The sequence below is a fragment of the Lolium perenne genome, chromosome 1 (assembly GCF_019359855.2).
Source record: "Lolium perenne isolate Kyuss_39 chromosome 1, Kyuss_2.0, whole genome shotgun sequence".
NCBI lineage: Eukaryota > Viridiplantae > Streptophyta > Magnoliopsida > Poales > Poaceae > Lolium > Lolium perenne.
In genome coordinates this window covers 203,466,511-203,490,180 of record NC_067244.2, presented here as the reverse complement: position 1 = coordinate 203,490,180, position 23,670 = coordinate 203,466,511, and the positions used below count along the sequence as shown (strand labels likewise).

Here is a 23,670-nt window from a genome sequence, read left to right as displayed (position 1 = left end):
GTGATCTATGTGGCGGTGTGCCAATGACTAGCTAGTGGATGGTGGTGCAAGCGGCTTATTCAAGTTCCTAGCGGACCTCGGCGGTTTTGGGTGTCATTACTGTCTCATGCATCTTTTTGACCTGGGCTTGTCGCCGACATGTCTAGGTGGTGAGTGAATGGTTCCCCAATGCCGTTGACGGCAGAGTTGCCGAGGTGGTCTTAGGCTGGTCATAGTGGGAAGTAACTTAGACTAGTAACATATGTCATGTTACTAGTCCAGGTTACTACCTTCATAGTGGGTAGTAACTTATATGTGGTGTCATGCATTGTATCATTTATTATGTTGTAGACTCATCTTTCCTTGAGGTGTGTGATGTTATGGTAACATAGCTAGTTACCACCTCACTCGCTTTCTTCATTTATTAGCATATCATGTCACCAAAATGCCTTGAGATGTGTGATGTTACTAGCTATGTTACTCCCACTATGAGCAGTCTTAGGGACAAATTCATGTACAACCACCGGTTAGTCATGTGTCATTCAGCGCTTCTAGTGGCTGCTAGTTGCTATCTTCTTCTCCGACCTCTCGAGGAGCTACTTCTCTCATGTGGTCGTTCTCCGCACTAGTGACTAATGTAGATTTCCCCAAGGTGTGTGTGGTAGGGTGTTGGGCCTGCTAGGATTCGTCTTCCTCAGACCTAGGCGTCAGAGTTCATCCATGTTCAGGGGAGCCCCTCCATCAGTTCTGTTGGCAGAACGGTGTCCTTCGAGCCAAGACGAGGAGCCAGGATGCCTTCTCGGCGATGGACAGGATGAAGTTGCAGTTCTCGGTTCCTAGATATTATCCTAGTCAAGTTACTCGGTGTCCTTCGAGCCAAGACGAGGAGCCAGGATGCCTTCTCGGCGATGGACAGGATGAAGTTGCAGTTCTCGGTTCCTAGATACTATCCTAGTCAAGTTACTCATGTCGGTTTCCTCTTGTTCCGGTCTGCTGATCGCGGAAGATGCCAACGTTGTTTTCAAGTTATTATTTGTTGTATATTGCTAGTAATTTCATTGCTTTGTTCTCTATTCTTCAGCATCGTGCAATAAATCTGGCTGCATGGGTCTTTAATTGTTAATTTAAAGTCGGGTATTTAAGAGCCTTTTATCTATAAAAAATTATGGTTTTGGATGTCTCTCAAGAGTGTACTTTTGGAGCTCAAGCTAGCACATTTTTTAGAAAGGAAATGGAAGTCATATTCGGAAGTTTAAAGAAAGTACGAAAAAATCAAGATGTATCTAGGGATGTATCCTAAAACTGTGTAAAATCTGAATACAAAGTACCTTACTTTAGACTACGCAAAATGGACAAAACTAAAGATCTTAGTATAGTGAACGGAGGATATTTTTGAACTCTTAAATTTGTGAAACTTTTTATTTTTGTGTTGCCCAAAGTATAAGCTTTTTAGCATTACAAGTTTACACAACTTTAAAATACAACCTTATGTACATGTGATGAGCGCAGATTGCATACCGTTGGGGAACTTCCAAGAGGAAGGTATGATGAGCAGAGCAGCAAGTTTTCTCTCAGTAAAAATCCATGGTTTAATCGACCAGTAGGAGAAATACGTAACTTCTGAAGGTGTTGGTAGTTGACTAGTGGCAGGACGCACTACCAACGTCAGCAACAACGTGGAACCTGCACACAACACAATCAAAATACTTTGCCCCAACTTACAGTGAGGTTGTCAAGCTCACTGGTTTTGCTGAACATAAATGATTAAATGTATCGAGTGGAAGGAGATGTTTGCAGTAACTAAAGATAACAGTACTTCCGGAAAGTAAACAGAGCAGGATCGCAGTGGTTGAATTTATCAGTGTAAAGGAAAGGACCGAGGCCCACAGTTCACTAGAGGTGTCTCTCCATAAAGATAAATAACATGATGTGTGAACAAATTACAACTATGCAATTGACACAATATCGACCATACATGACAAGATGATTACTATGAGATTCGTTTGGGCATTACAACATAATACATAGACCGCAATTCAACTGCGTCTATGACTAATAATCCACCTTCCGGTTATCGTTCGAACCCCTTCCAATATTAAGTTGCAGGCAATAGATTATCGCATTAAGCAATGTGTGTAAAGTAAACAATAGAATTATCCTCGGATAAAAAATGTTGTTTTTTCCCTAGTAGCAACAACACATCTACAATATTAAAAGTTATTGTCACTCTTCCAGAATACTAGAGGCATGAATCTATTATCAAGCATAAATACCCTGGAGTCACAAGCATCTACTTAGCTAGAGTATCTACTAGCAACGGAGAGTATGCAAGATCACAAATAACATATCACATGAATATATAATCGACATCAACATAGTATACAATATTCATAGGATCCCAGCAAACACAACATGTAGCATTACATAAATATGATCTTGATCATGTAGGATAGCTTACAAGATCTAAATATGAGGCACAAATTGAAGAAGACAACCATCTAGCTACTGCTATGGACCCATAGTCTAGGGATGAACTACTCATGCATCACTTCGAAGGCGGGCATGGCGATGTAGATGCCTCCGATGATGATTTCTCCCTCCGGCAGGATGCCGGGAAGAGCTTCAGAACCCTCCCGAGCTAGAGTTTGCAATGACGGCCGCGGCGGAAATTTTCGTGGATGGAGGCTCAAGTATCCAGGGTTTTACCGAAATCGTGCTTAAATAGGCGGAGGGGCGATGTCGGTGGAGGCCAGGGTGGCCCACACCATCCCTAGGCGCGGGCCAGGGTCAAGCCGTGACTAGGGCTGGCATGGCCGCCCTGTTGCCTCCCTTCGACTCCCCTCTGGACTAAGTCTTCGTTACGGAGAATATTGACTTCGGCTTTTGTTTCGTTCAATTCCGAGAATATTTCATGTACAACTTTTCTCAAATACAAAAACAACTGAAAATAGAGAACTGGTACTGTGACATCTTGTTAATAGGTTAGTGCCGGAAAACTTATAAAAATACAACGAAGTATCAGCAAAACATATATGAATTGATGTAAAACAAGCATGGAGGCAACATGTTGATTTTGTTCTGATTTGCTTGACACTTTTATATACAATTTTTTTGTTTGTAAAAAAAAGAGCTACAAGGAGGTTCAGATCCAAAGAGAGTTTTCGGTCACCCAAACGGAAACTCAACGCGGAGGTAGAATTACAAGTAGGTCTTTACTTTTACGGCTTTAAAAATCATATTTCCAGATTTTAAAGAAAAATGGAAAAAATCGTAGAGGTATCCATTGAGATATAGGAGTACTATCAACATGTTAAATTTCAATACATAATAATTTGTAACTTAGGCTACATAGTACTCCCTTGGTTAGGGATTATAAAAATAAAAAACAAATTGGTTTGGACAAAACGTTCATAACTTCTCTTATTAATTACTACATGTTGAGTACTCCTGGCCGGGCCTGGAAGAGGCCCGGCCTCTTTCAGACTCGGCCTGGGAAGATGTAGTCCAGCTGACCGCCATGGTGGCGGGCAATGGCGGATTTAAGATTTTCATCAATTCTGGACATATAGTAAACCCAGCCAAATATGTATTATTCATTAAAATAGGCTGCGTAGCAGGCTGGAAGCCTAGGCGGGTGTCCGAGCTTAGGGACGGTTGGGTCCACCTATGGTGGCGGACCATGTCACTCTCTCCCACCGCCACCACTACTTCCGCCGCACGAGCCGCCACATGTCGTGTGGGAAGGCCAGATGGTGCCGCCTCCTCTGCAGTACGTACCACCAGCAACTCTGTCACGGTACGTGCCCCAACTGCCGCAGTACATGTTGCCGGAGGTGTCTGCTTGGGCGCAGTAGGGGTTGTGGACGTCTCCACCATTTGTCGACCTCCTCTCCAACGACGAAGAAGACACCAGTGCTGGGAATTAGGGTTTTACTTATTTTTCTATGTAAATTATGTTCGAATGAATGAAATATTTATTAAATTTTCACGCGCTTTTAGCTTTATTCAAATCCAATCCATTTGTTTGTCCGCGGTCAGTGGGCCAAGTGACCCACGCAAAGACGTCGAGTCGCGTCGCTATGCACACTAGCATGGTAGACCAGACCACGAACTATATTTTTATCCGCGACCGACCTAAACAAACAGAATCGGACCATTTTTGGGTTGGGTCGTTCGCTAACGATGCCCTCATCTACCCAGTTGCATACTACCTCCATCCCAAAGGTTAAGGCTTGTATTATTTTTAGAAAGTCAAACTATATCAAGTTTGACTAAGTTTTTACCAAAAATCATAACATGCGAAATACAAAATTAATATCATTAAATAGATAATGAAATATAATTTTGTATGGTATCTACAAAATATTATATTTATTTATAGATTGTTTTAAAATTTTAGTTATACTTTACTTGATTTAACTTTTCAAAAAAAAATAAACCTTAAGCTTTGGGATGGAGATAGTATTATTTGTTCCCGGCTAGGGTTTTTCTTTTCTTCTTCGTCTGTTCGCGGCTAGGTTCTGCCCGTGCCCCACTGTGTGAAGTGAAGCTGGCTGGGAGCCATTTTTTCGACCTTAAAAGGGACCGCCGAGGACTATGGATTTTTAAAACCACGCCCTCCTCGGACCTCGCGCGTCGCTCGCTCGCCAGGCCTCACCTCCACTCCACTCCACTCACGCGGTAATTTCGTCGCCTGCAGCCTGCTCCGTCGACCGCGTATCCCACAAGGCCGGCAGCCGCGTCCGCGCAGTCTCCCATGCGCTAGCTCGCTGCCTTTGACTACCACGCGTTTACGCATGGCGTCAGTGAGAGTGAGAGCGTGAGTACAAGATCCCGCAGATCGAGCCTTCCGTGTGCGTGTGTGCGTGCTGCGCCCAGGAGGAACCGGCCGGCCGGCGGGGAGGCAAGAACTTGCTCCGGCTAAACGATGGCCGCGCAGGAGGGTGCGGCGGGGACGACGAACCAGGTGATGAAGGTTCGGTACGGCGACGTCGACGACAGCAACTTCGCGCTGCACGGCCGCGCCGTGCCGCTGCTGGTCGGCCTGCTCCTCCTCCTCGTCGCCTTCGTCGCGGTCTGCCTCTACCTCCGCTGGGCGTGCACCCGCAGGCGCCTCCGCACCGCCGACCTCGAGGCCTCCTCGTTCGCCGCGGCGTCGCCAGCGCCCCCCGGACTCGACGACGACGCCATCAATGCGCTCCCCGTCACGCTCTACATCCCAGAGCTTTCCACCGAGGAGGAGCAGGCCGTGGAGGCGGAGTGCTCGATCTGCATCAGCGCTCTGGTGGCCGGGGACAAGGTGAAGGCGCTTCCTCAGTGCGGCCACCGCTTCCACCCGGACTGCGTCGACGACTGGCTCCGTTCCCATCCCAGCTGCCCGCTCTGCCGCACCATTCTCCGTCCCGCCACCGTCGCCGGCAACGGAAGCCCCGACTCCCCGGTGTGATTCAACTGTAAGCCACTCGCGCCATTTATGTCTGCCTTGACCGCAACAAGTTAAGCTGGCCCGTCCGGTTTAACAGGGCAAAATGGCCAATGTGGCTAACTGAAAGTCCTCAGTTGTCTGGTGGAGGCTCCGCCGGCCGCAAAGGCAAGGACTAGCTTTGCAATGGCACTACGGGCGGCGTTCTTTGCACGCCGGCCGGCGTGGGGTCTGGTCACCACGCCGGACACTTTCCCAGCTTAATTTGTTTGTTCAGGGCTCCACAAGAGAAGTAGTGTAGGCTGTACATTGGTTATCTCTAGTAAGTATCTTGCGTCATAGTATTAGTTTGTCTTCTGACTGGAGAAGAATGCTACGCGGTGGCAGCTCACTGGCTGTGGAACTAATGGAATCTCGAACTGTGGTTTAACTAGTCTGAAGATCTCTGTGTTTGTCCCTGTCTTGATCGCGTTTGCATATAGTAATCTGTACTTTCAAGTAGTTTTTGTAAGCATTTGTATATATCTAATGTCGTGCTTTGCAGAGGTTGAGTCTCTAAGCAACACCTCACCCCTCTCTCCGTTCTGAACACGCTCTTTAATTTTCAACCATCTTTGGTGGATCTTTTCAAACGTTGCAACTATAATTAATTTAGGGAACATCTTCAGCTTGCTAGCTGTTCTTAATGCACAAGATGAGCTATGCTAAATTGCTAATTGTGCTTGATTAGATGCTAGAGTTATCATAAACAGCAGTGGCAGTACCACATCTAGCTAAGCTAGCACTAGGCAAATATTTTAACCGAGACTTGATTAGTTCTCACGCGTACTCGAAGTCACTCATGTCAAGCTCGCATCCATCATGGCGCGCGTCTCCTCCAACTTGGACATTCGCTCTGATCCAGAAGGAGGCAACTAGCTAGCAGGCCGATGTATCCGGAAGATATCCCCTTGGCAAAAGCTGAAAAGGATACTCCCTGGCCACTAGCATTTTAAGGCAAAATTTTGACTGCAAGCATTTTAAGGCAAATTTTTGACAAATAATTTAACCATTGAAATATAAGTTATATTTCCTCCGATTACAAAATAAATATCGGTGCTTTGTCTTCATATGGATATATTGCTGCTTTGTCGACATGGACATATCTGTCGTGTTGATACATCTATATCTAAACAAAGCAGCAACACTTATGTTTCAAGGAGGGAATATGACAAAAAATATTGTTGTAAACATGTTTAAATATGAACCTAATGATATACTTTGAGTAACTTCTATTTTTTTGTCAAGTTATTAGTCAAAATTTTCCCTCAAACTTCGTAGCAGCCTAACAAAAAAAACGAGGGAATAACAAATTTGGTGCTATTGCCTTTTCACTTGTAGCTGTACTCGACGAGTGCAAAGCAGTATTTTAATTTTCACTTTAAAGCTGGATATGAAAGGGAGGGAGACCGGATGGGGTTATCTCTAATCACATCATCGGTGGTCAGTGCTAGTGGTGTGCCCCCACTCTATCTTTCCCAGGTGCAATTTGATGAACCGGATCGGAGGGCAGTGGTTGACGCCCTGTCTTTTCCGCGACAAAGAGGCGCGCCAAGCTAACTTGGTGAGGACATGGCCCGGAAGATCGGGCAGGGCGTCCTTCTCCATGTTTATGTATGCCCTTCGGCCGGATTACCATCTTGGAAAATAATATACAGAAGAGCATGCATGGATTTAGTACATCTTTTGTTCCGAACGACTAAACGACTATTGTTATGATATTTTTACGAAAAAAAGAAGAATTGTAGACGGTCACCGAAAAAGAAGATCCTCACTTTTTTCAGTTTTTATTTTTTAATGCCACAAACATATTAAATATGGATTCGAAACTTTGCTAGTGACCGAAACATTACAATTAGAATGTAGAAAATAGTTTAGATTTTTGAGAAATTTAAAATTTTCAAATATTTAAAATTCATAACAAATTCTTTAAAAAATAAGAATACATAGATTTATTGTCATAAAATCCTGAAATATGTTTCCACATTCTATCTAAAATGTTTTAATGAACTACAAAGTTTCAGGTACAAAAGTTTATGGTGTGAAAGATACAAACAAAAGCAATTGTTTGAAAGAGGAAAAAAAGGCTAATGCGAACCTATCAACATCACAGATGGGGCTCTGAGCACCTGCTCAGAAAAATGTCTTTCTTGTGTGTGAGTACGCCATTTACCATTGAAAACTAGAATAGTTACCTAAAAATTTATAGTGAGACAACTGAAGTGGCATATATGGTGTTTGATCTCTCGAGGGCAGAGGTATATCAACACAGGTAAATTATCAAAATTACTTAGTTCGATTGTGGATCACACTCCTCTTTTTTGTTCATGTGCTAAATTCTTATATCTAAGTAGCACTCACCATGGCAAGGATTCTCATTTGCTTTTCTTTTTCTTTTGTAGAAGAGGGGAGATTAACTTATTTCAACAAATGTGGGTATAAACAATATCAGATGAGTGTCACAACTAGATGTGTGAGTCTATAGCTATGAAAATCACAGCCTTTTGCTAAAGGGAATCGGTCCTCATCAGTTGGTGTTCTCCTTGGCAATGCTCCTCTAGGGTGTAGCATCCTATGATTTTAGGACACGAAAGGGTAGAGGTAGTGACAAGGGATTAACTAGTCAATGCCTATAAGTAGTAGACTAGGGTTTCGTTGGATGTAGAGGGTAAGTAGATCTCGAAGGTTTCAGCCGAAAAGTACTCGACGATGTAAAAACTAGGGTTTATGAGACAATGATTCGATCCTCTCTTTGTCCCTCGACTCCCCCTTATATAGGAGGCGGAGCCGAGAGATTCGTGATACACAAGTTTACAGAGTCCGGGAGGGTTTCTAACCCGTCCCGCAAGATTACAAATAATGCTTCCTATTACAACTCTAGCTTTCCTTAATAGTATCTTGGGCTTCCGAATCTTCTTATTCTTCGGGTCGTGGGCCTTCAGTAAACCCCGGGTACCATCTTCGGCAGGCCCATTAGGGATGCCTATGTCAGGTAGTATATGTGCATGTGCATCTCATGCATCTAATAATTTGAAAAAATAATAAGGTTTTATTTTAAACTGCAAAGTGATAGAGCTTGCACGGAAAACAAGGGATTGTATAGCCATTGCTAGGGTCACCTGAACGGGAAACAAGGGAAAAATTAAGGAAAATTTAAGTTTTTATCCCAAGTGATTGGGATAGCATGGAAACCAAGGGAGGTCGCATGGCCAGCTCATTTATAATTTGTAACTATGGGTAAATTCAATAAATATAATTTGTACTAAAATTTTATACTTATTTATAACTTTTTCACATGATACAATCTTAATGAATATTATCTTTTTAGAATAGTTAACATCATAAGAATGGTTCTAAATATGACTTGTAGTGTTCCTTCTTATGAAATTGTAATCTATATCATGTAAAGGTACACTGCCAATTTGTTATATACTATATTTTGAAACAATATAATGTTGCTTTATTCAATTAGTTTTGACCATTGCATAAGTATATTGTGTGTATGTATTTGTTATAGAAACTCTACAAAATATGGTCTAACAATAATAATGGTTTATAGTGTATGAATACATAAGCATATATATGTAAGCAAAATATTTTGAGAGAGAGAGAGAAACTTCTAGAGTGTACAATTAACTGTTGGTATGATTCTCACATGTTTCTTGGTGACAAAATGTTTCTTTAAGAGATAGTGGCTGGCTCACGTGTTAATCTTGTGTTACTTGGTATTAATGTAGTATCGCTTATAGTCAGGGCCGGTCCTGGGGAGGGTCTGGCGGGGCAGCCGCCCCGGGCCCAGAAAAATTGGGGGCCCATATTTTCTGTATAGGCTTACTGTACATTGTAGAAAAAGAGATCATTTTTACGATTTTAAATGGGCTTGGTCTACAGTTGGATTTTTTTTATATTGGTTTCTAATCCGGCTGGCCGGCCACATCGATATGTAAAACATCGCCAACTTTCCCGAGCCCGACGCCTCGATTCCATGCTTGTCCTTTCGCGTTTCGTGGTTATCGCCTAATCCGCCTAGTTCCTGCCCTCGCTTTCGCCGATCGCGACCGACCGACCGCGAGACGATCTGCTGACTGCTGCCCTCCTGCGGACTACGGTGCTGCCTCCGCCGGCCAGTGGCCGTCGCAGTTCGCAGTCCCAGTCCAGCCGTCGTCAATCAGGCAATCATCCAATCTAATCTGCGTATTAGATTAAGATAGAAGGTAAGAACTCCCGCTGCAGTTCTCTTGGAATTCTACTATATGCTCGCCTATAATTTGGGTTGTGAATTTTGATTAATAGTTGTTGTTCTTATTTGTAGGAGCGGGGTTAACTGATTTGGCAATTCTATACATCGACGAGAAGTTAGTGGACGAGTTTGATATTGATTTCATCATCACAGACTTTGTTTCTAGGAATTGGTGGAGAAAACTTTAAGGTATGATGTAAACATTGTTTTATATGAATATTGAAGTTATCTATACTTAAAAGTATTTATTTTTCATCATCTCATACATGCGAAAAAAGTAATAAAAGAGCCCAAAATTTTAGTTTTGCCCGGGCCTCTGAAATCTCAGGACCGGCCCTGCTTATAGTAATGACATTAGCATATATAAATGTTGCGGATTATACTACTTTTGCATATTGTACAATTTGATGATGTGTATTCTCATCAACAATCACTACTATATAACAACACACAACTGACAGGCTCAAACCACATCACTAATTTTTTTTTATCATTGGCCCTTTCTTAGAGATAGTGGTGTTACTCATGGGAAATAAGGATTGGTGAGTGATGAGATTTACATTGACCTGGTGTCCAATCTAGCCGAAAATTATAACATCATTGAAAACCAAAACTACAAAACCTAGTGTTTCCTCGACATTGTCATTGCACTCTTCTCCTTAATAAATATGAAGATGTGCACCACCAAACTCCACCATGGAGCTCACTATGACACCATGCTTGTCGCGGAGCTTGTGTGGCAAGAAGATAGATACTGGTGACGGTGGTCGTTTGGGATGCAGGCGCAGGGGCGGAGCTCTATGGTGTGACCCTGATGCACATGCATCAGGGTAAATAATCTTTTTAGTACTAAATTATGAGCTTAATAAGGTAAATGCATCAGGTTAGAGTAACAAAAGTTCATCATGGAGGAATACTTTCAGCTAGCAAGATTGAACATTGATGACACTCGTGTATATCGTTAATTCATTGGGACTCCAAGTGCAGAGTGTCGTAGCAAGAGTAGCTTTCCCCACAAGGGTGACTCGAGGGTTTATATCGAACTCTTGGGGAATTGGCTTAGAGGTATCGCATCTTCCTCTTCTTCCAGCAATCCTGCAAAGCAAAGTTTTGCCTTGTATCCTCAACTCCACCGTGCGGTTGTCAAGCACAAGGTCTCGTATTAGGGATTATAGATAAAAGAGGAAATGAAAGTAAAGTAAAGCAAATAAACTATGTAAACTAAATAAAACAGGTAAAGAGAAAGTTGTTTTTTGGTTTTGTGTGTGCTTAAATAAAGAAAGTATTTTTTGTATTTTTGGATTAAAATATTGCTGCAAGTATAGAGTATGATAAAATTACGTAGTGGAAAGGTGTTTCTTGTGATTAAAATTGGACCGGAGTTTATGGGTTCACTTTTATACTCTCTTTTTGAGTTGTAGTGGACACTAACAATTCATCAATAACATGATATTAGTGGAACTTCAATATGTGTTTGATAAGCATTCATATGGGCATCACGTCTAACATAGAGATGACGCAATACATCTCTCTTATACTCCACAAGAAAGGGAAAACTCCAAGAAATCTTGCATTAAAAACTAACATAGTATAGCATTAATTATTTTGACATGATATTTGAATATCAAATGTGCTACCTTGAGCAAACAAGATTATCACTATTGTCACATGATAAACATAATACATGAATTCACTTTATCCCTAGTGAGGCAACAAAGCAAAAGGTAAAACCATAATACATCATTAATTTGTTTTCATTATTCAATCACTAAAACTATGCTAGTCCATCTAATATACACTTCTCTCCACACATGTTCTTGCATACAAGTTAGATCAGAACAAGCACTTAAGAACGGGGTACATGATATGCATCTATCAATACATCTTACAAATAATAGATTTCAATCTCATATATCAATATCATAGAATAAAGATCCACCACATAGAAATTACATGTATGACCATAATCATGTTAGGCAGCTCATTGATGCGTGCAGTTAACACACGTCCGTTGGGAACCCCAAGAGGAAGGTGTGATGCGTACAGTAGCAAGTTTTCCCTCATAAAGAAACTAAGGTTTATCGAACCAGTAGGAGCCAAGAAGCACGTTGAAGGTTGATGGCGGCGAAGTGTAGTGCGGCGCAACACCAGGGATTCCGGCGCCAACGTGGAACCTGCACAACACAATCAAAGTACTTTGCCCCAACGTAACAGTGAGGTTGTCAATCTCACCGGCTTGATGTAAACAAAGGATTAGATGTATAGTGTGGATGATGATGTTTGTTTGCGAAGAACAGTAAAGAACAATTGCAGTAGATTGTATTTCAGATGTAAAGAATAGGACCGGGGTCCACAGTTCACTAGTGGTGTCTCTCCCATAAGATAAACAGATGTTGGGTGAACAAATTACAGTTGGGCAATTGACAAATAAAGAAGGCATAACAATGCACATACATATATCATGATGAGTACTATGAGATTTAATCAGGGCATTACGACAAAGTACATAGACCGCTATCCAGCATGCATCTATGCCTAAAAAGTCCACCTTCAGGTTATCATCCGAACCCCCTCCAGTATTAAGTTGCAAACAACAGACAATTGCATTAAGTATGGTGCGTAATGTAATCAACACAAATATCCTTAGACAAAGCATCGATGTTTTATCCCTAGTGGCAACAGCACATCCACAACCTTAGAACTTTCTGTCACTGTCCCAGATTTAATGGAGGCATGAACCCACTATCGAGCATAAATACTCCCTCTTGGAGTCACAAGTATCAACTTGGCCAGAGCCTCTACTAGCAACGGAGAGCATGCAAGAACATAAATAACATATATGATAGATTGATAATCAACTTGACATAGTATTCAATATTCATCGGATCCCAACAAACACAACATGTAGCATTACAAATAGATGATCTTGATCATGATAGGCAGCTCACAAGATCTAACATGATAGCACAATGAGGAGAAGACAACCATCTAGTTACTGCTATGGACCCATAGTCCAGGGGTGGACTACTCACACATCGATCCGGAGGCGATCATGGCGATGAAGAGACCTCCGGGAGATGATTCCCCTCTCCGGCAGGGTGCCGGAGGCGATCTCATGAATCCCCCGAGATGGGATTGGCGGCGGCGGCGTCTCTGTAAGGTTTTCCGTATCGTGGCTCTCGGTACTGGGGTATTCGCGACGAAGGCTTTAAGTAGGCGGAAGGGCAGAGTTGGGGGCGTCACGAGGGGCCCACACGCTAGGGCCGCGCGGCCAGCACCTGGGCCGCGCCGCCCTACTGTGGCGCCGCCTCGTGGCCCCACTTCGTTTCCTCTCCGGTCTTCTGGAAGCTTCGTGGAAAAATAGGCCCCTGGGCGTTGATTTCGTCCAATTCCGAGAATATTTCCTTACTAGGATTTCTGAAACCAAAAACAGCAGAAAACAGCAACTGGCTCTTCGGCATCTCGTCAATAGGTTAGTGCCGGAAAATGCATAATAATGACATATAATGTGTATAAAACATGTGAGTATCATCATAAAAGTAGCATGGAACATAAGAAATTATAGATACTTTTGAGACGTATCAAGCATCCCCAAGCTTAGTTCCTACTCGCCCTCGAGTAGGTAAACGATAATAAAGATAATTTCTGAAGTGACATGCTATCATAATCTTGATCATACTATTGTAAGCATATGAGATGAATGCAGCGATTCGAAGCAATGATGAAGATAATGAGTAAACAAATGAATCATATAGGAAAGACTTTTCATGAACAATACTTTCAAGACAAGCATCAATAAGACTTGCATAAGAGTTACTCATAAAGCAATAAATTCAAAGTAAAGGCATTGAAGCAACACAAAGGAAGATATAAGTTTCAGCGGTTGCTTTCAACTTCAACATGTATCTCTCATGGATAATTGTCAACACAAAGTAATATAACAAGTGCAATAGGTAAACATGTAAGAATCAATGCACACAGTTGACACAAGTGTTTGCTTCTGGGATAGAAAGAATAGGTAAACTGACTCAACAATAAAGTAGAAGATAGGCCCTTCGCAGAGGGAAGCATGGATTACTATATTTGTGCTAGAGCTTTTCATTTTGAAAACATAGAAACAATTTTGTCAACGGTAGTAATAAAGCATGTGTGTTATGTATAAGATATCTTATAAGTTGCAAGCCTCATGCATAGTATACCAATAGTGCTCGCACCTTGTCCTAATTAGCTTGGATTAACATGGATTATCATTGCATAGCATATGTTTCAACCAAGTGTCACAAAGGGGTACCTCTATGCCGCATGTACAAAGGTCTAAGGAGAAAGCTCGCATTGGATTTCTCGCTTTTGATTATTCTCAACTTAGACATCCATACCGGGACAACATAGACAACAGATAATGGACTCCTCTTTAATGCATAAGAATTCAACAACAGTTAATATTCTCATAAGAGATTGAGGATTAATTGTCCAAACTGAAACTTCCACCATGAATCATGGCTTTAGTTAGCGGCCCAATGTTCTTCTCTAACAGTATGCATACTCAAACCATTTGATCATGAAAATCACCCTTACTTCAGACAAGACGAACATGCATAGCAACTCACATGATATTCAACAAAGGTAAAAGTTGATGGCGTCCCCAGAAACATGGTTACCGCTCAACAAGCAACTTATTAAGAAATAAGACACATAAGTACATATTCTTCACCACAATAGTTTTTAAGGCTACTTTCCCATGAGCTATATATTGCAAAGACAAAGAATAGAATTTTAAAGGTAGCACTCAAGTAATGTACTTTGGAATGGCGGAGAAATACCATGTCGTAGGTAGGTATGGTGGACACAAATGGCATAGTATTTGGCTCAAGGATTTGGATGCACGAGAAGAATTCCTCTCAATACAAGGCTAGGCTAGCAAGGTTGTTTGAAGCAAACTCAAGTATAAAAGGTGCAGCAAACACTGGTAGAAAAAGAGGCTTCCGTCCAGCCCCATTAGTCGCGAAAGTATAGGAACCGCGACTAATGGAGTCTTTAGTCGCGGTTCGCCTCCCGAACCGTGACTAAAGGCCTGGGCCCAGGGCGCTCGGTGGCCAGCTGGTGCACGTGAGGCGCTTTAGTCGCGGTTGGCCAGGCCAACCGCGACTAAAGGTTCCCGAAGGCCTTTTGTCGCGGTTGGTCAGGCCAACCGCGACTAAAGCCCCACCCCTACATATACCGTTCAGCCCACAGCACTTAGCCATTTGGTGCCACTTCTCTTCACAAACTTCACAAGGGGGTGTAGGTTTGCTTTTGGCTCCTCTTATGGACACAAAGTGTTTGATGAAATGCCCCAAGAGCATGAAACAAACATGATATGAAGTGTCGGAGCCACACTTGAGCTTCCTCATTTATTTTTTCCTCCTCGATCGCGGTTAGCAACTTGAACCTTTCATATATATGTGGCATTGATAAAATATGCATGTGTGTAGTTCATTGTTTAATTTCTATTGTTTGTAGCTAGTTAGTTTAAGAAATGCATGATGGTTAATTATATATTTTATATTATAATAATGCAGATGAATCGGCAATGGATGTACGGTAACCGACTCTCCGGCGAGTTCACTACGGGTTTGAAAGATTTCCTCGTAGTGGCTAATGCGAACAAGCAGAAGGGTTTTGTTATCTGTCCATGTGTTGACTGTAAGAATCAGAAGGGTTACTCTTCCTCAAGAGAAGTTCACCTGCACCTGCTTCGGCACGGTTTCATGCCAAGCTATAATTGTTGGACCAAGCATGGAGAAAGAGGGGTTATAATGGAAGAAGATGAAGAAGGGGATGATTTCATCGATGAAAACTATCTTGATCATTTCGGTGATACTTTCATGGAGGATGCTGACATAGGCATCCCCAATGGGCCTGCCAAAGATAGTACCCGGGGTTTACTGAAGGCCCACGGCTCGAAGAATAAGAAGAATCGGAAGCCCAAGTTGATATTAAGGAAAGCTAGAGTTGTATTAGGAGATGATATTTGTAATCTTGCGGGATGAGTTGGCTCTGTAACTTGTACAATACGAATCCCTCGGCTCCACCTCCTATATAAGGGGGAGTCGAGGGACAAAGAAAGCATCGAATCATTGTCTCTAAAACCCTAGTTTTCGTCGAGTACTTTTCGGCTGAAACCTTCGAGATCTACTTGCCCTCTACTTCCAACTAAACCCTAGTCTACAACCCGTAGGCATTGACAAGTTAATCCCTTGTCAATTGGCGTCGTCTGTGGGAATTAGAGGCGTCAAGGATCTGGTCTCGATGGCACGTTCAAGATCGTCGACTTCATCAACTGCAAGCAACGCAATGGATCGAGGTAAACAGATCGCAACTAGTCCTGTCGAGTTGTGCGAGGAAATAGCGTCTTGTAAACCAGGGTCAATGTCCTGGTAGAGAAATCAAGGAACTCGCGAATCTGACAGGCGCGGTCTTGAAACCTAACAATTTGTCGGGTTCGCTCGGGAGTGGCCCAGAATAGAGAACCGTGGTCGAGAGAAAGGTTTACAAGGAGGCTCATCCTGGTATTCACCCTTTCATCCTCAGCAGCAGTGTCGATAAAGGAGCCTAGTTGGCGACAACATAAGAATCTCGAAAAAGGAAATAGCGAGAAAACGGGAACCTCGGTTTGCAAGAGCATACCTGACATATCTGCACTGGCTTCAGTCATCAAATCAAGCATAAAATTTTCTCGAGTAGTTGCTTTTTCAGCCTCCGAAATAGCAGCATCCTTGGCAGCTATGGCTTCTTTAGCTTGTCGAAGGGCAATCTCCTCTCTTTCGGATGCTTTACGAGATTGCTCCATCATCGCAAGAGTCTGTTTTTTCATGGATTGAAGTTGTTGGCGAAGCTCTTGCAAATCGTGCGCGGAGTGCTTACTCGAAGAACCTTCGATAAGGTTATCATCGACAAGTGTTTTCTTCGAGCAGGAAGAAGCAGGAGAAGTATTGGTAGGATGAGGATTGGCGGAGTAGTTATCAAATATCAACTGGAAAAGAAAATTTCGGTATCAATGATCACGCAAAATAGAATTCCATTGACCTTCGGGACATGTACAAAGATATTACAGAAGGAGTCTTCAAAAGAATTACTACGACAGTTGTCGCCAAAGCTACTGTGGCGACAACTTCAGAAGGAACAGGAAAATGAAAAACAGAAAAAGATAGGGCATTCTACTAGACCTCCGGCTTTGATGAGCTAGGGGCACGAGTAGGCTTGAATCCAAGATAAGCGAGGATCTTCTTTGTGTTGGGCTTCGCAGCCTTGATCAGCGACCGCCACTTTGTGGTCTCCATCTCCTGTGTGTCGCCAACTTTGGTCCAGTCGATGTTTTGCTGGCTGTCAGCAACCAGGGCGACAGTGCTTTCAACAGTGACCTTCATATTTTCTTGGCGCAGCTTCAGTCCAAGATCTTCTGGCGGATTAAAGCACTTGGCAAGAGCAAGAAAAGTCGCGGGTTCCTCTTTCTTCGGGAAGAAGTAGGGGAAGAGCCGCAACAGTCCTTCCTTGGCCTGATCAATGCCGCCGCGTGCTTCTGTTCCGTGAAACTCAAGGAACGCAAGTGCGTCAAGAAGAGGATCGTTGTCGGGATCTTCAAGTTCAAAGTGCTGAGATGTTTTATCTGTCGAGACAGAAATTTATTGATCAACAAACGAGTAAAGAAAAGCAAGTCCAAAGAATACAAAATGGTCCAGGTACTCACTGATAAAGCAACGGTTTTGCAACTTCAGGCGTTTAATAATCGCGTCTTCGCGAGCAGATTGTGCGGCTATATGCTCGCTCAGTGAAGTCTCGGCGTCGTGAAGCCTCTTCTTAAGTTCTTCGACACCAGCAGCGTTGGCCCTGGCCTTGTCAGCCTCTGTCCTAGCCTTACTAGCATCTGATTCGGACTTCTTACGAGCCTCCTCACTTTGCTCTAATTTTTGAGCAAGTGTGTCGGCATGTTTGTTGGCCTCCGCCAGTTTTTCTGCCAAGATAGTCAAATTCAGTCAAAATCACGACAAGAATGGACTGAGAAGGGAAGGTTAAAGAGAAGTAAAAGGACATTACCTTCAGTTTTGCTAGCATACTCGCGGTACCCAACGAATTGGGCACCGAAGCGGATGAACTCCTTAATCAAAGGCTATTAAAGAAAAATAGAGAAAGAAAGCGTCGGTAACAAAAAGTGTGATAGCACAAAATAAAAAGAAGCAAATAGTGAAAACATCGACAGCATCAGAAAGCATTCAAGGACTTACATCATCCAGAAGAGGAGTCGAGGAGCTACCCAATTGTAGGGTAGGCTCTGTGATTAATTCAACCCTCGCCCTTTTTGGTGAAGGGACGAGGGGCTTGCAGGAGGAGTAGGTGCGTCGGTGTTTTGTTGAGGAGGCGAAGATTCTTCTCCTTCAACTGGCACTTCAGAAACAACTAGAGTATGCGACGTACTCGTTCGAGCAGTCGCATCAATAGCTGGCATTTCTTCCTCGTCACCACTACAATTAAATTGCGGCAGTATAAGAAGCAAGATAGACAAAAACTTTCAAGAATTAAAACAGTGAGAGCCAAGGAGTAACTTACGAACTGACGAGGGCGTCAAGGTATGGATCGAAAGCTGCCTTCCGATGTGAAGGAGCAGCTTCTTCGGCTTTGGAGGTGCCGGAATCTTCGACGTCTGTCCTCTTCCTTTTGTTCTTTGGAGAAACAGCAGGAGGAGGAGACTGTGCCGATGCGGTAGCTTCAGAGGCAGCCTCCTTTTCAGAGGATCCCGCAGATTTTCGAGAACCTGCGGGTTCATTCTCAAAGGAAGGAGCATCTTGGTTGTCATCAGTGACAACGGCTCGTTCTTCGACTTCTCCACCCTCAGGAAGGGGGGGGGAAGAGAGACAAGGCCTGGATGGTTATATAAAAAAATAAACAAAGGGAGATGTCAATAAAAGAGTTATGGAAAGGATGTCAAACAAATATGAGAAAGTCGACAAAGGTTACCTGGGTAAGCGCATTGGTGGCGCTATATGGTTTTGCGCGACAAGAAGAAGGGACAGGATCTTTCTTGCTGAGGGAGGAGATTTTCCGGACAAGTTTTTCTAAATCCTTGACCGATAAATCCACCGACAAACGATCCACATCATTGTCGCCAGTATACTTCCAGAGGGGATTTTTGCGAGCCTGCAGAGGCTGCACTCTGATTCTAAGGAAATATGCCGTGATCTGGATACCCGACAATTCTTTGCCGCGGGTGTTTTGCAGATCATGGATGCGGGTCATCAATGCCTCCGTCGCCGTTTTTTCTTCGTCGGTAGCCTCTGCATCCCAGGAGCGGCGGCGGTAGATTTTCTCGGCACCATCAAAATGAGGGATGTTGTCTTCAGCACACCCATGATTCTCCTCATGAATGTACAGCCATTTTTTGCGCCACCCTTGAACTGAGTCAGGGAATTTGACGTCGAAGTACGCGACATCAGGGCGAACGCAGATAACAATGCCGCCTATGTTATAGGCGACATTGGGGGAGCCATTGCGGTGACAGAAAAAGATACGCTTCCACAACGCCCAGTTAGGCTGGACGCCGAGGAAGGACTCGCAAAGGGTGATGAAGATGGAAATGTGGAGGATAGAGTTGGGTGTGAGGTGATGAAGCTGCAGTCCATAAACAAAAAGCAACCCCCGAAGAAAAGGGTGAATGGGGGCAGAAAGGCCGCGGATGAGATGATCGACGAAACTAACCCGATACTCCATTGGAGGGGTTGGGTAGCTCTCTTCGCTGGGGAAGCACAGCGCCTTGGGCTTCTTGCTGATACCCAGTTTCTTCAGGAGGTTGATGTCTTGGGCAGAGATTTTGGATCTCTCCCACTCAGCACTCCCCAGATCTATGGAAGCCATCGTTGATTCCGGCGTGCTATGCCTGGTCAGTCTGCGCGGTGGCATCAATAATGGCGCAGGAGTGCAGCTCGAGAGAAGTTGAGCACAGGGAACTGTGGGGCGCAAGAGGAGATTTTTGCAAGAGGAGAACAGGGGAGCGGCGCGAGCGAAAGTGCTGGAGGAAGAAGAAGGGGACCTTAAATAGAGGTGCGGCGAAGCGGCGTACCGTTGGATGGAAAAAGTGTGCGGCAGATGATGTACACGTGGAATAGGGGTAAAAAAGTAATTTCGCCCTACAGCCGTTACAGTGCGTGCGCCAGGAAAAGCGGAGGACGTGTGTCCCAACTTGCACGACGTGTCAATATGATGTGTAACTTGGGCCCGCAAGGAAGCGAGAGAGAAAATCTCGCGATTTCCAGGAGCAGTGGTCGTGGCTATCGTCAGCAATGATGTCACTTTAGCAAGAGAGAAACTCGACTTCATAAAAACGGCGACAGCAAAAAATATTGGAGAGCCTTTGATCAAATACAAGTTTTTGATCAAATGCTCGGGGGCTACTTTGGAAAAATGAAAAATTCGAGAAAGACAAAATAGAAATGGTGTGAGCCTATGATCAAATACAAATATTTGCTCATAGCCTCGGGGCTACTCCCATCGGGAGCGCTGTTCGCGCACCCGAGAGATTTGAAAATTTCGGGAGAGAAAGAAAATATAGCGGCATAAGGCGTGGAGCCTACACCCAAGCACAAGTCCTTGGCTGTAGCCTCGGGGGCTACTCCCATCGGGAACGCTGTTCGCGTGCCCGATGAAATTATAAAAAAGAAAGATAGAGGAACAAGAGAGTATATTTCGAGTTATAAGTAACTCTACATATACTCCCATCGGGAGAGCAATATAAGTCATCCGTTGACTCAATAAAATGTGCCATTCCAACAGCCGAATAAGCACTCGACAATATATTCTCAGAACGCCAAAGTTGCGAACAATTTCTGAATGCCGCAAAACTTTGCGAAGGTAAGACCCCAGATCCGTTCTGAGTGGCGTGGCGCCGTCTCTGACGTCGGTTTGCTACTTCTATCCTTATCAACAGATACGAAGAAAAATCCTAACGGACGCGTTAGGTACCCGATAAATATGACTGGGACTCGACATAATGGTAAGACCTTAAGCGGCACCTGTCGAAGTTTACACCAGTATCCCGAGATCATGTCCGGGGACGTGATCTTGAAGTAGGTTTTTGCGGATTGCCACTAGAGTAGTTAACTAGTACCTGATTTGTCAGATGAACTAGCCCCAACTACCATTATCCCTGTGCAATATAGAAATTCATATGAAGAAATATAGAGAAGTTTAAAGTTGTCGAGTAAATATAAACAGTGGAGATTTTCCCTGACTCTACGATTCAAGCAAAATCTCGGGGGCTACTAACATAGGCATCCCCAATGGGCCTGCCAAACATAGTACCCGGGGTTTACTGAAGGCCCACGGCTCGAAGAATAAGAAGAATCGGAAGCCCAAGTTGATATTAAGGAAAGTTAGAGTTGTATTAGGAGATGATATTTGTAATCTTGCGGGATGAGTTGGAAACCCTCCCGGACTCTGTAACTTGTACAATACGAATCCCTCGGCTCCACCTCCTATATAAGGGGGAGTCGAGGGACAAAGAAAGCATCGAAACATTGTCTCTAAAACCCTAGTTTTCGTAATCGTCGAGTACTTTTCGGCTGAAACCTTCGAGATCTACTTGCCCTCTACTTCCAACTAAACCCTAGTCTACAACCCGTAGGCATTGACAAGTTAATCCCTTGTCAGATGCTGAAGGTAAAGGGGAAGGTGAAGGGGAAGGTGAAGGGGAAGGTGAAGAAGAGGCACGTGATGAGCCCGCTGATGATCTTGGTCGGACCATTGCTAATGCACGGAGAAGCTGCGAAACTGAAAAGGAGAGGGAGAATTTGGATCGCATGTTAGAGGATCACAAAAAGTCGCTGTACCCCGGATGCGATAATGGTCTGAAAAAGCTGGGCTGCACACTGGATTTGCTGAAATGGAAGGCACAGGCAGGTGTAGCTGACTCGGCATTTGAAGACTTGCTGAAAATGTTGAAGAATATGTTTCCAAAGAATAACGAGTTGCCCGCCAGTACGTACGAAGCAAAGAAGGTTGTCTGCCCTCTAGGTTTAGAGGTTCTGAAGATACATGCATGCATCAACGACTGCATCCTCTACCGCGGTGAATACGAGAATTTGAATGAATGCCCGGTATGCACTGCATTGCGTTATAAGATCAGAGGCGGTGACCCTGGTGACGATGTTGAGGGGCAGAAACCCAGGAAGAGGGTTCCCGCCAAGGTGATGTGGTATGCTCCTATAATACCACGGTTGAAACGTCTGTTCAGGAACAAAGAGCATGCCAAGTTGTTGTGGCACAAAGAGGACCGTAAGTCGGACGGGGAGTTGAGACACCCCGCAGATGGAACGCAATGGAGAAAGATCGACAGGGAGTTCAAAGATTTTACAGCTGACGCAAGGAACATAAGATTTGGTCTAAGTACAGATGGCATGAATCCTTTTGGCGAGCAGAGCTCCAGCCATAGCACCTGGCCCGTGACTCTATGCATCTACAACCTTCCTCCTTGGTTGTGCATGAAGCGGAAGTTCATTATGATGCCAGTGCTCATCCAAGGTCCGAAGCAACCTGGCAACGACATCGATGTGTACCTAAGGCCATTAGTTGCTGAACTTTTACAGTTGTGGGGCAGACCTGGTGTCCGTGTGTGGGATGAGCACAAAGAAGAGGAATTTGACCTACGAGCGTTGCTTTTCGTAACCATCAACGATTGGCCTGTTCTTAGTAACCTTTCGGGACTGTCAAATAAGGGATACAATGCATGCACGCACTGCTTACATGAGACTGAAAGTGTACATTTGCCAAATTGTAAGAAGAACGTGTACCTTGGGCATCGTCGATTTCTTCCGAAAATTCATCCAGTAAGAACGAAAGGCAAGCATTACAACGGCAAGGCAGATCACCGGCCGAAGCCTGCGGAACGCACTGGTGCTGAGGTATTTGATATGGTCAAGGATTTGAAAGTCATCTTTGGAAAGGGTCCTGGCGGACAATCAGTTCCGAAGGGAGCTGACGGGCACGCAGCCATGTGGAAGAAGAAATCTATATTCTGGAAGCTAGAATATTGGAAAGTCCTAGATGTCCGCTCTGCAATCGACGTGATGCATGTTACGAAGAATATTTGCGTGAACCTCCTAAGCTTCTTGGGCGTGTATGGGAAGAAAAATGATACAAAGGAAGCACGGCAGGACCAGCAACGTTTGAAAGACCCTGATGACCGGCATCCGGAATGGTTTCAAGGTCGTGCCAGCTACGCTCTGACCAAATAAGAGAAGGTCATCTTTTTTGAATGCCTGAGCAGTACGAAGGTCCCGTCTGGATTCTCGTCCAATATAAAGGGAATAATAAACATGGCGGAGAAAAAGTTCCAAAACCTGAAGTCTCACGACTGCCACGAGATTATGACGCAATTGCTTCCGATTGCTTTGAGGGGGCTCCTGCCGGAAAATGTTCGAGTAGCCATTGTGAAGCTATGTGCATTCCTCAATGCAATCTCTCAGAAGGTAATCAATCCAGAATTTCTACCACGGTTACAGAACGATGTGGTCCAATGTCTTGTGAGTTTCGAGTTGGTGTTCCCGCCATCCTTCTTCAATATTATGACGCACCTCCTGGTTCACCTAGTCGAAGAGATTTCCATTCTCGGTCCTGTATTTCTACACAATATGTTCCCCTTCGAGAGGTTCATGGGAGTATTAAAGAAATATGTTCGTAACCGTGCTAGGCTAGAAGGAAGCATCGCCAAGGGCTATGGAAATGAGGAGGTAATTGAGTTTTGTGTTGACTTTGTTCCTGACCTTAAGCCGATTGGTCTTCCTCGATCGCGGCACGAGGGGAAACTAAGTGGAAAAGGCACGATCGGAAGGAAATCAACGATATGTATGGACGGCCAATCTATGACTGAAGCACACCACACAGTTCTGACCAATTCCAGCTTGGTGGCTCCGTACTTTGAGAAACACAAGAATATTTTATGCTCGGACAACCCGGGGAAGCCTGA

At 44.0% G+C, this 23,670-nt stretch overlaps 1 protein-coding gene across 1 annotated transcript; it reads left to right on the top strand.

Moving 5' to 3' along the window:
* Window positions 1–4,601: 4,601 nt before the first annotated feature.
* On the top strand, window positions 4,602–5,864 carry LOC127319784 (RING-H2 finger protein ATL66). Its single transcript, XM_051349770.2, has one exon. It carries the CDS (start codon window positions 4,907–4,909, stop codon window positions 5,423–5,425), a length of 519 nt encoding a protein of 172 aa, XP_051205730.1. The 5' UTR covers window positions 4,602–4,906; the 3' UTR covers window positions 5,426–5,864.
* The last annotated feature ends 17,806 nt before the right edge of the window (window positions 5,865–23,670 follow it).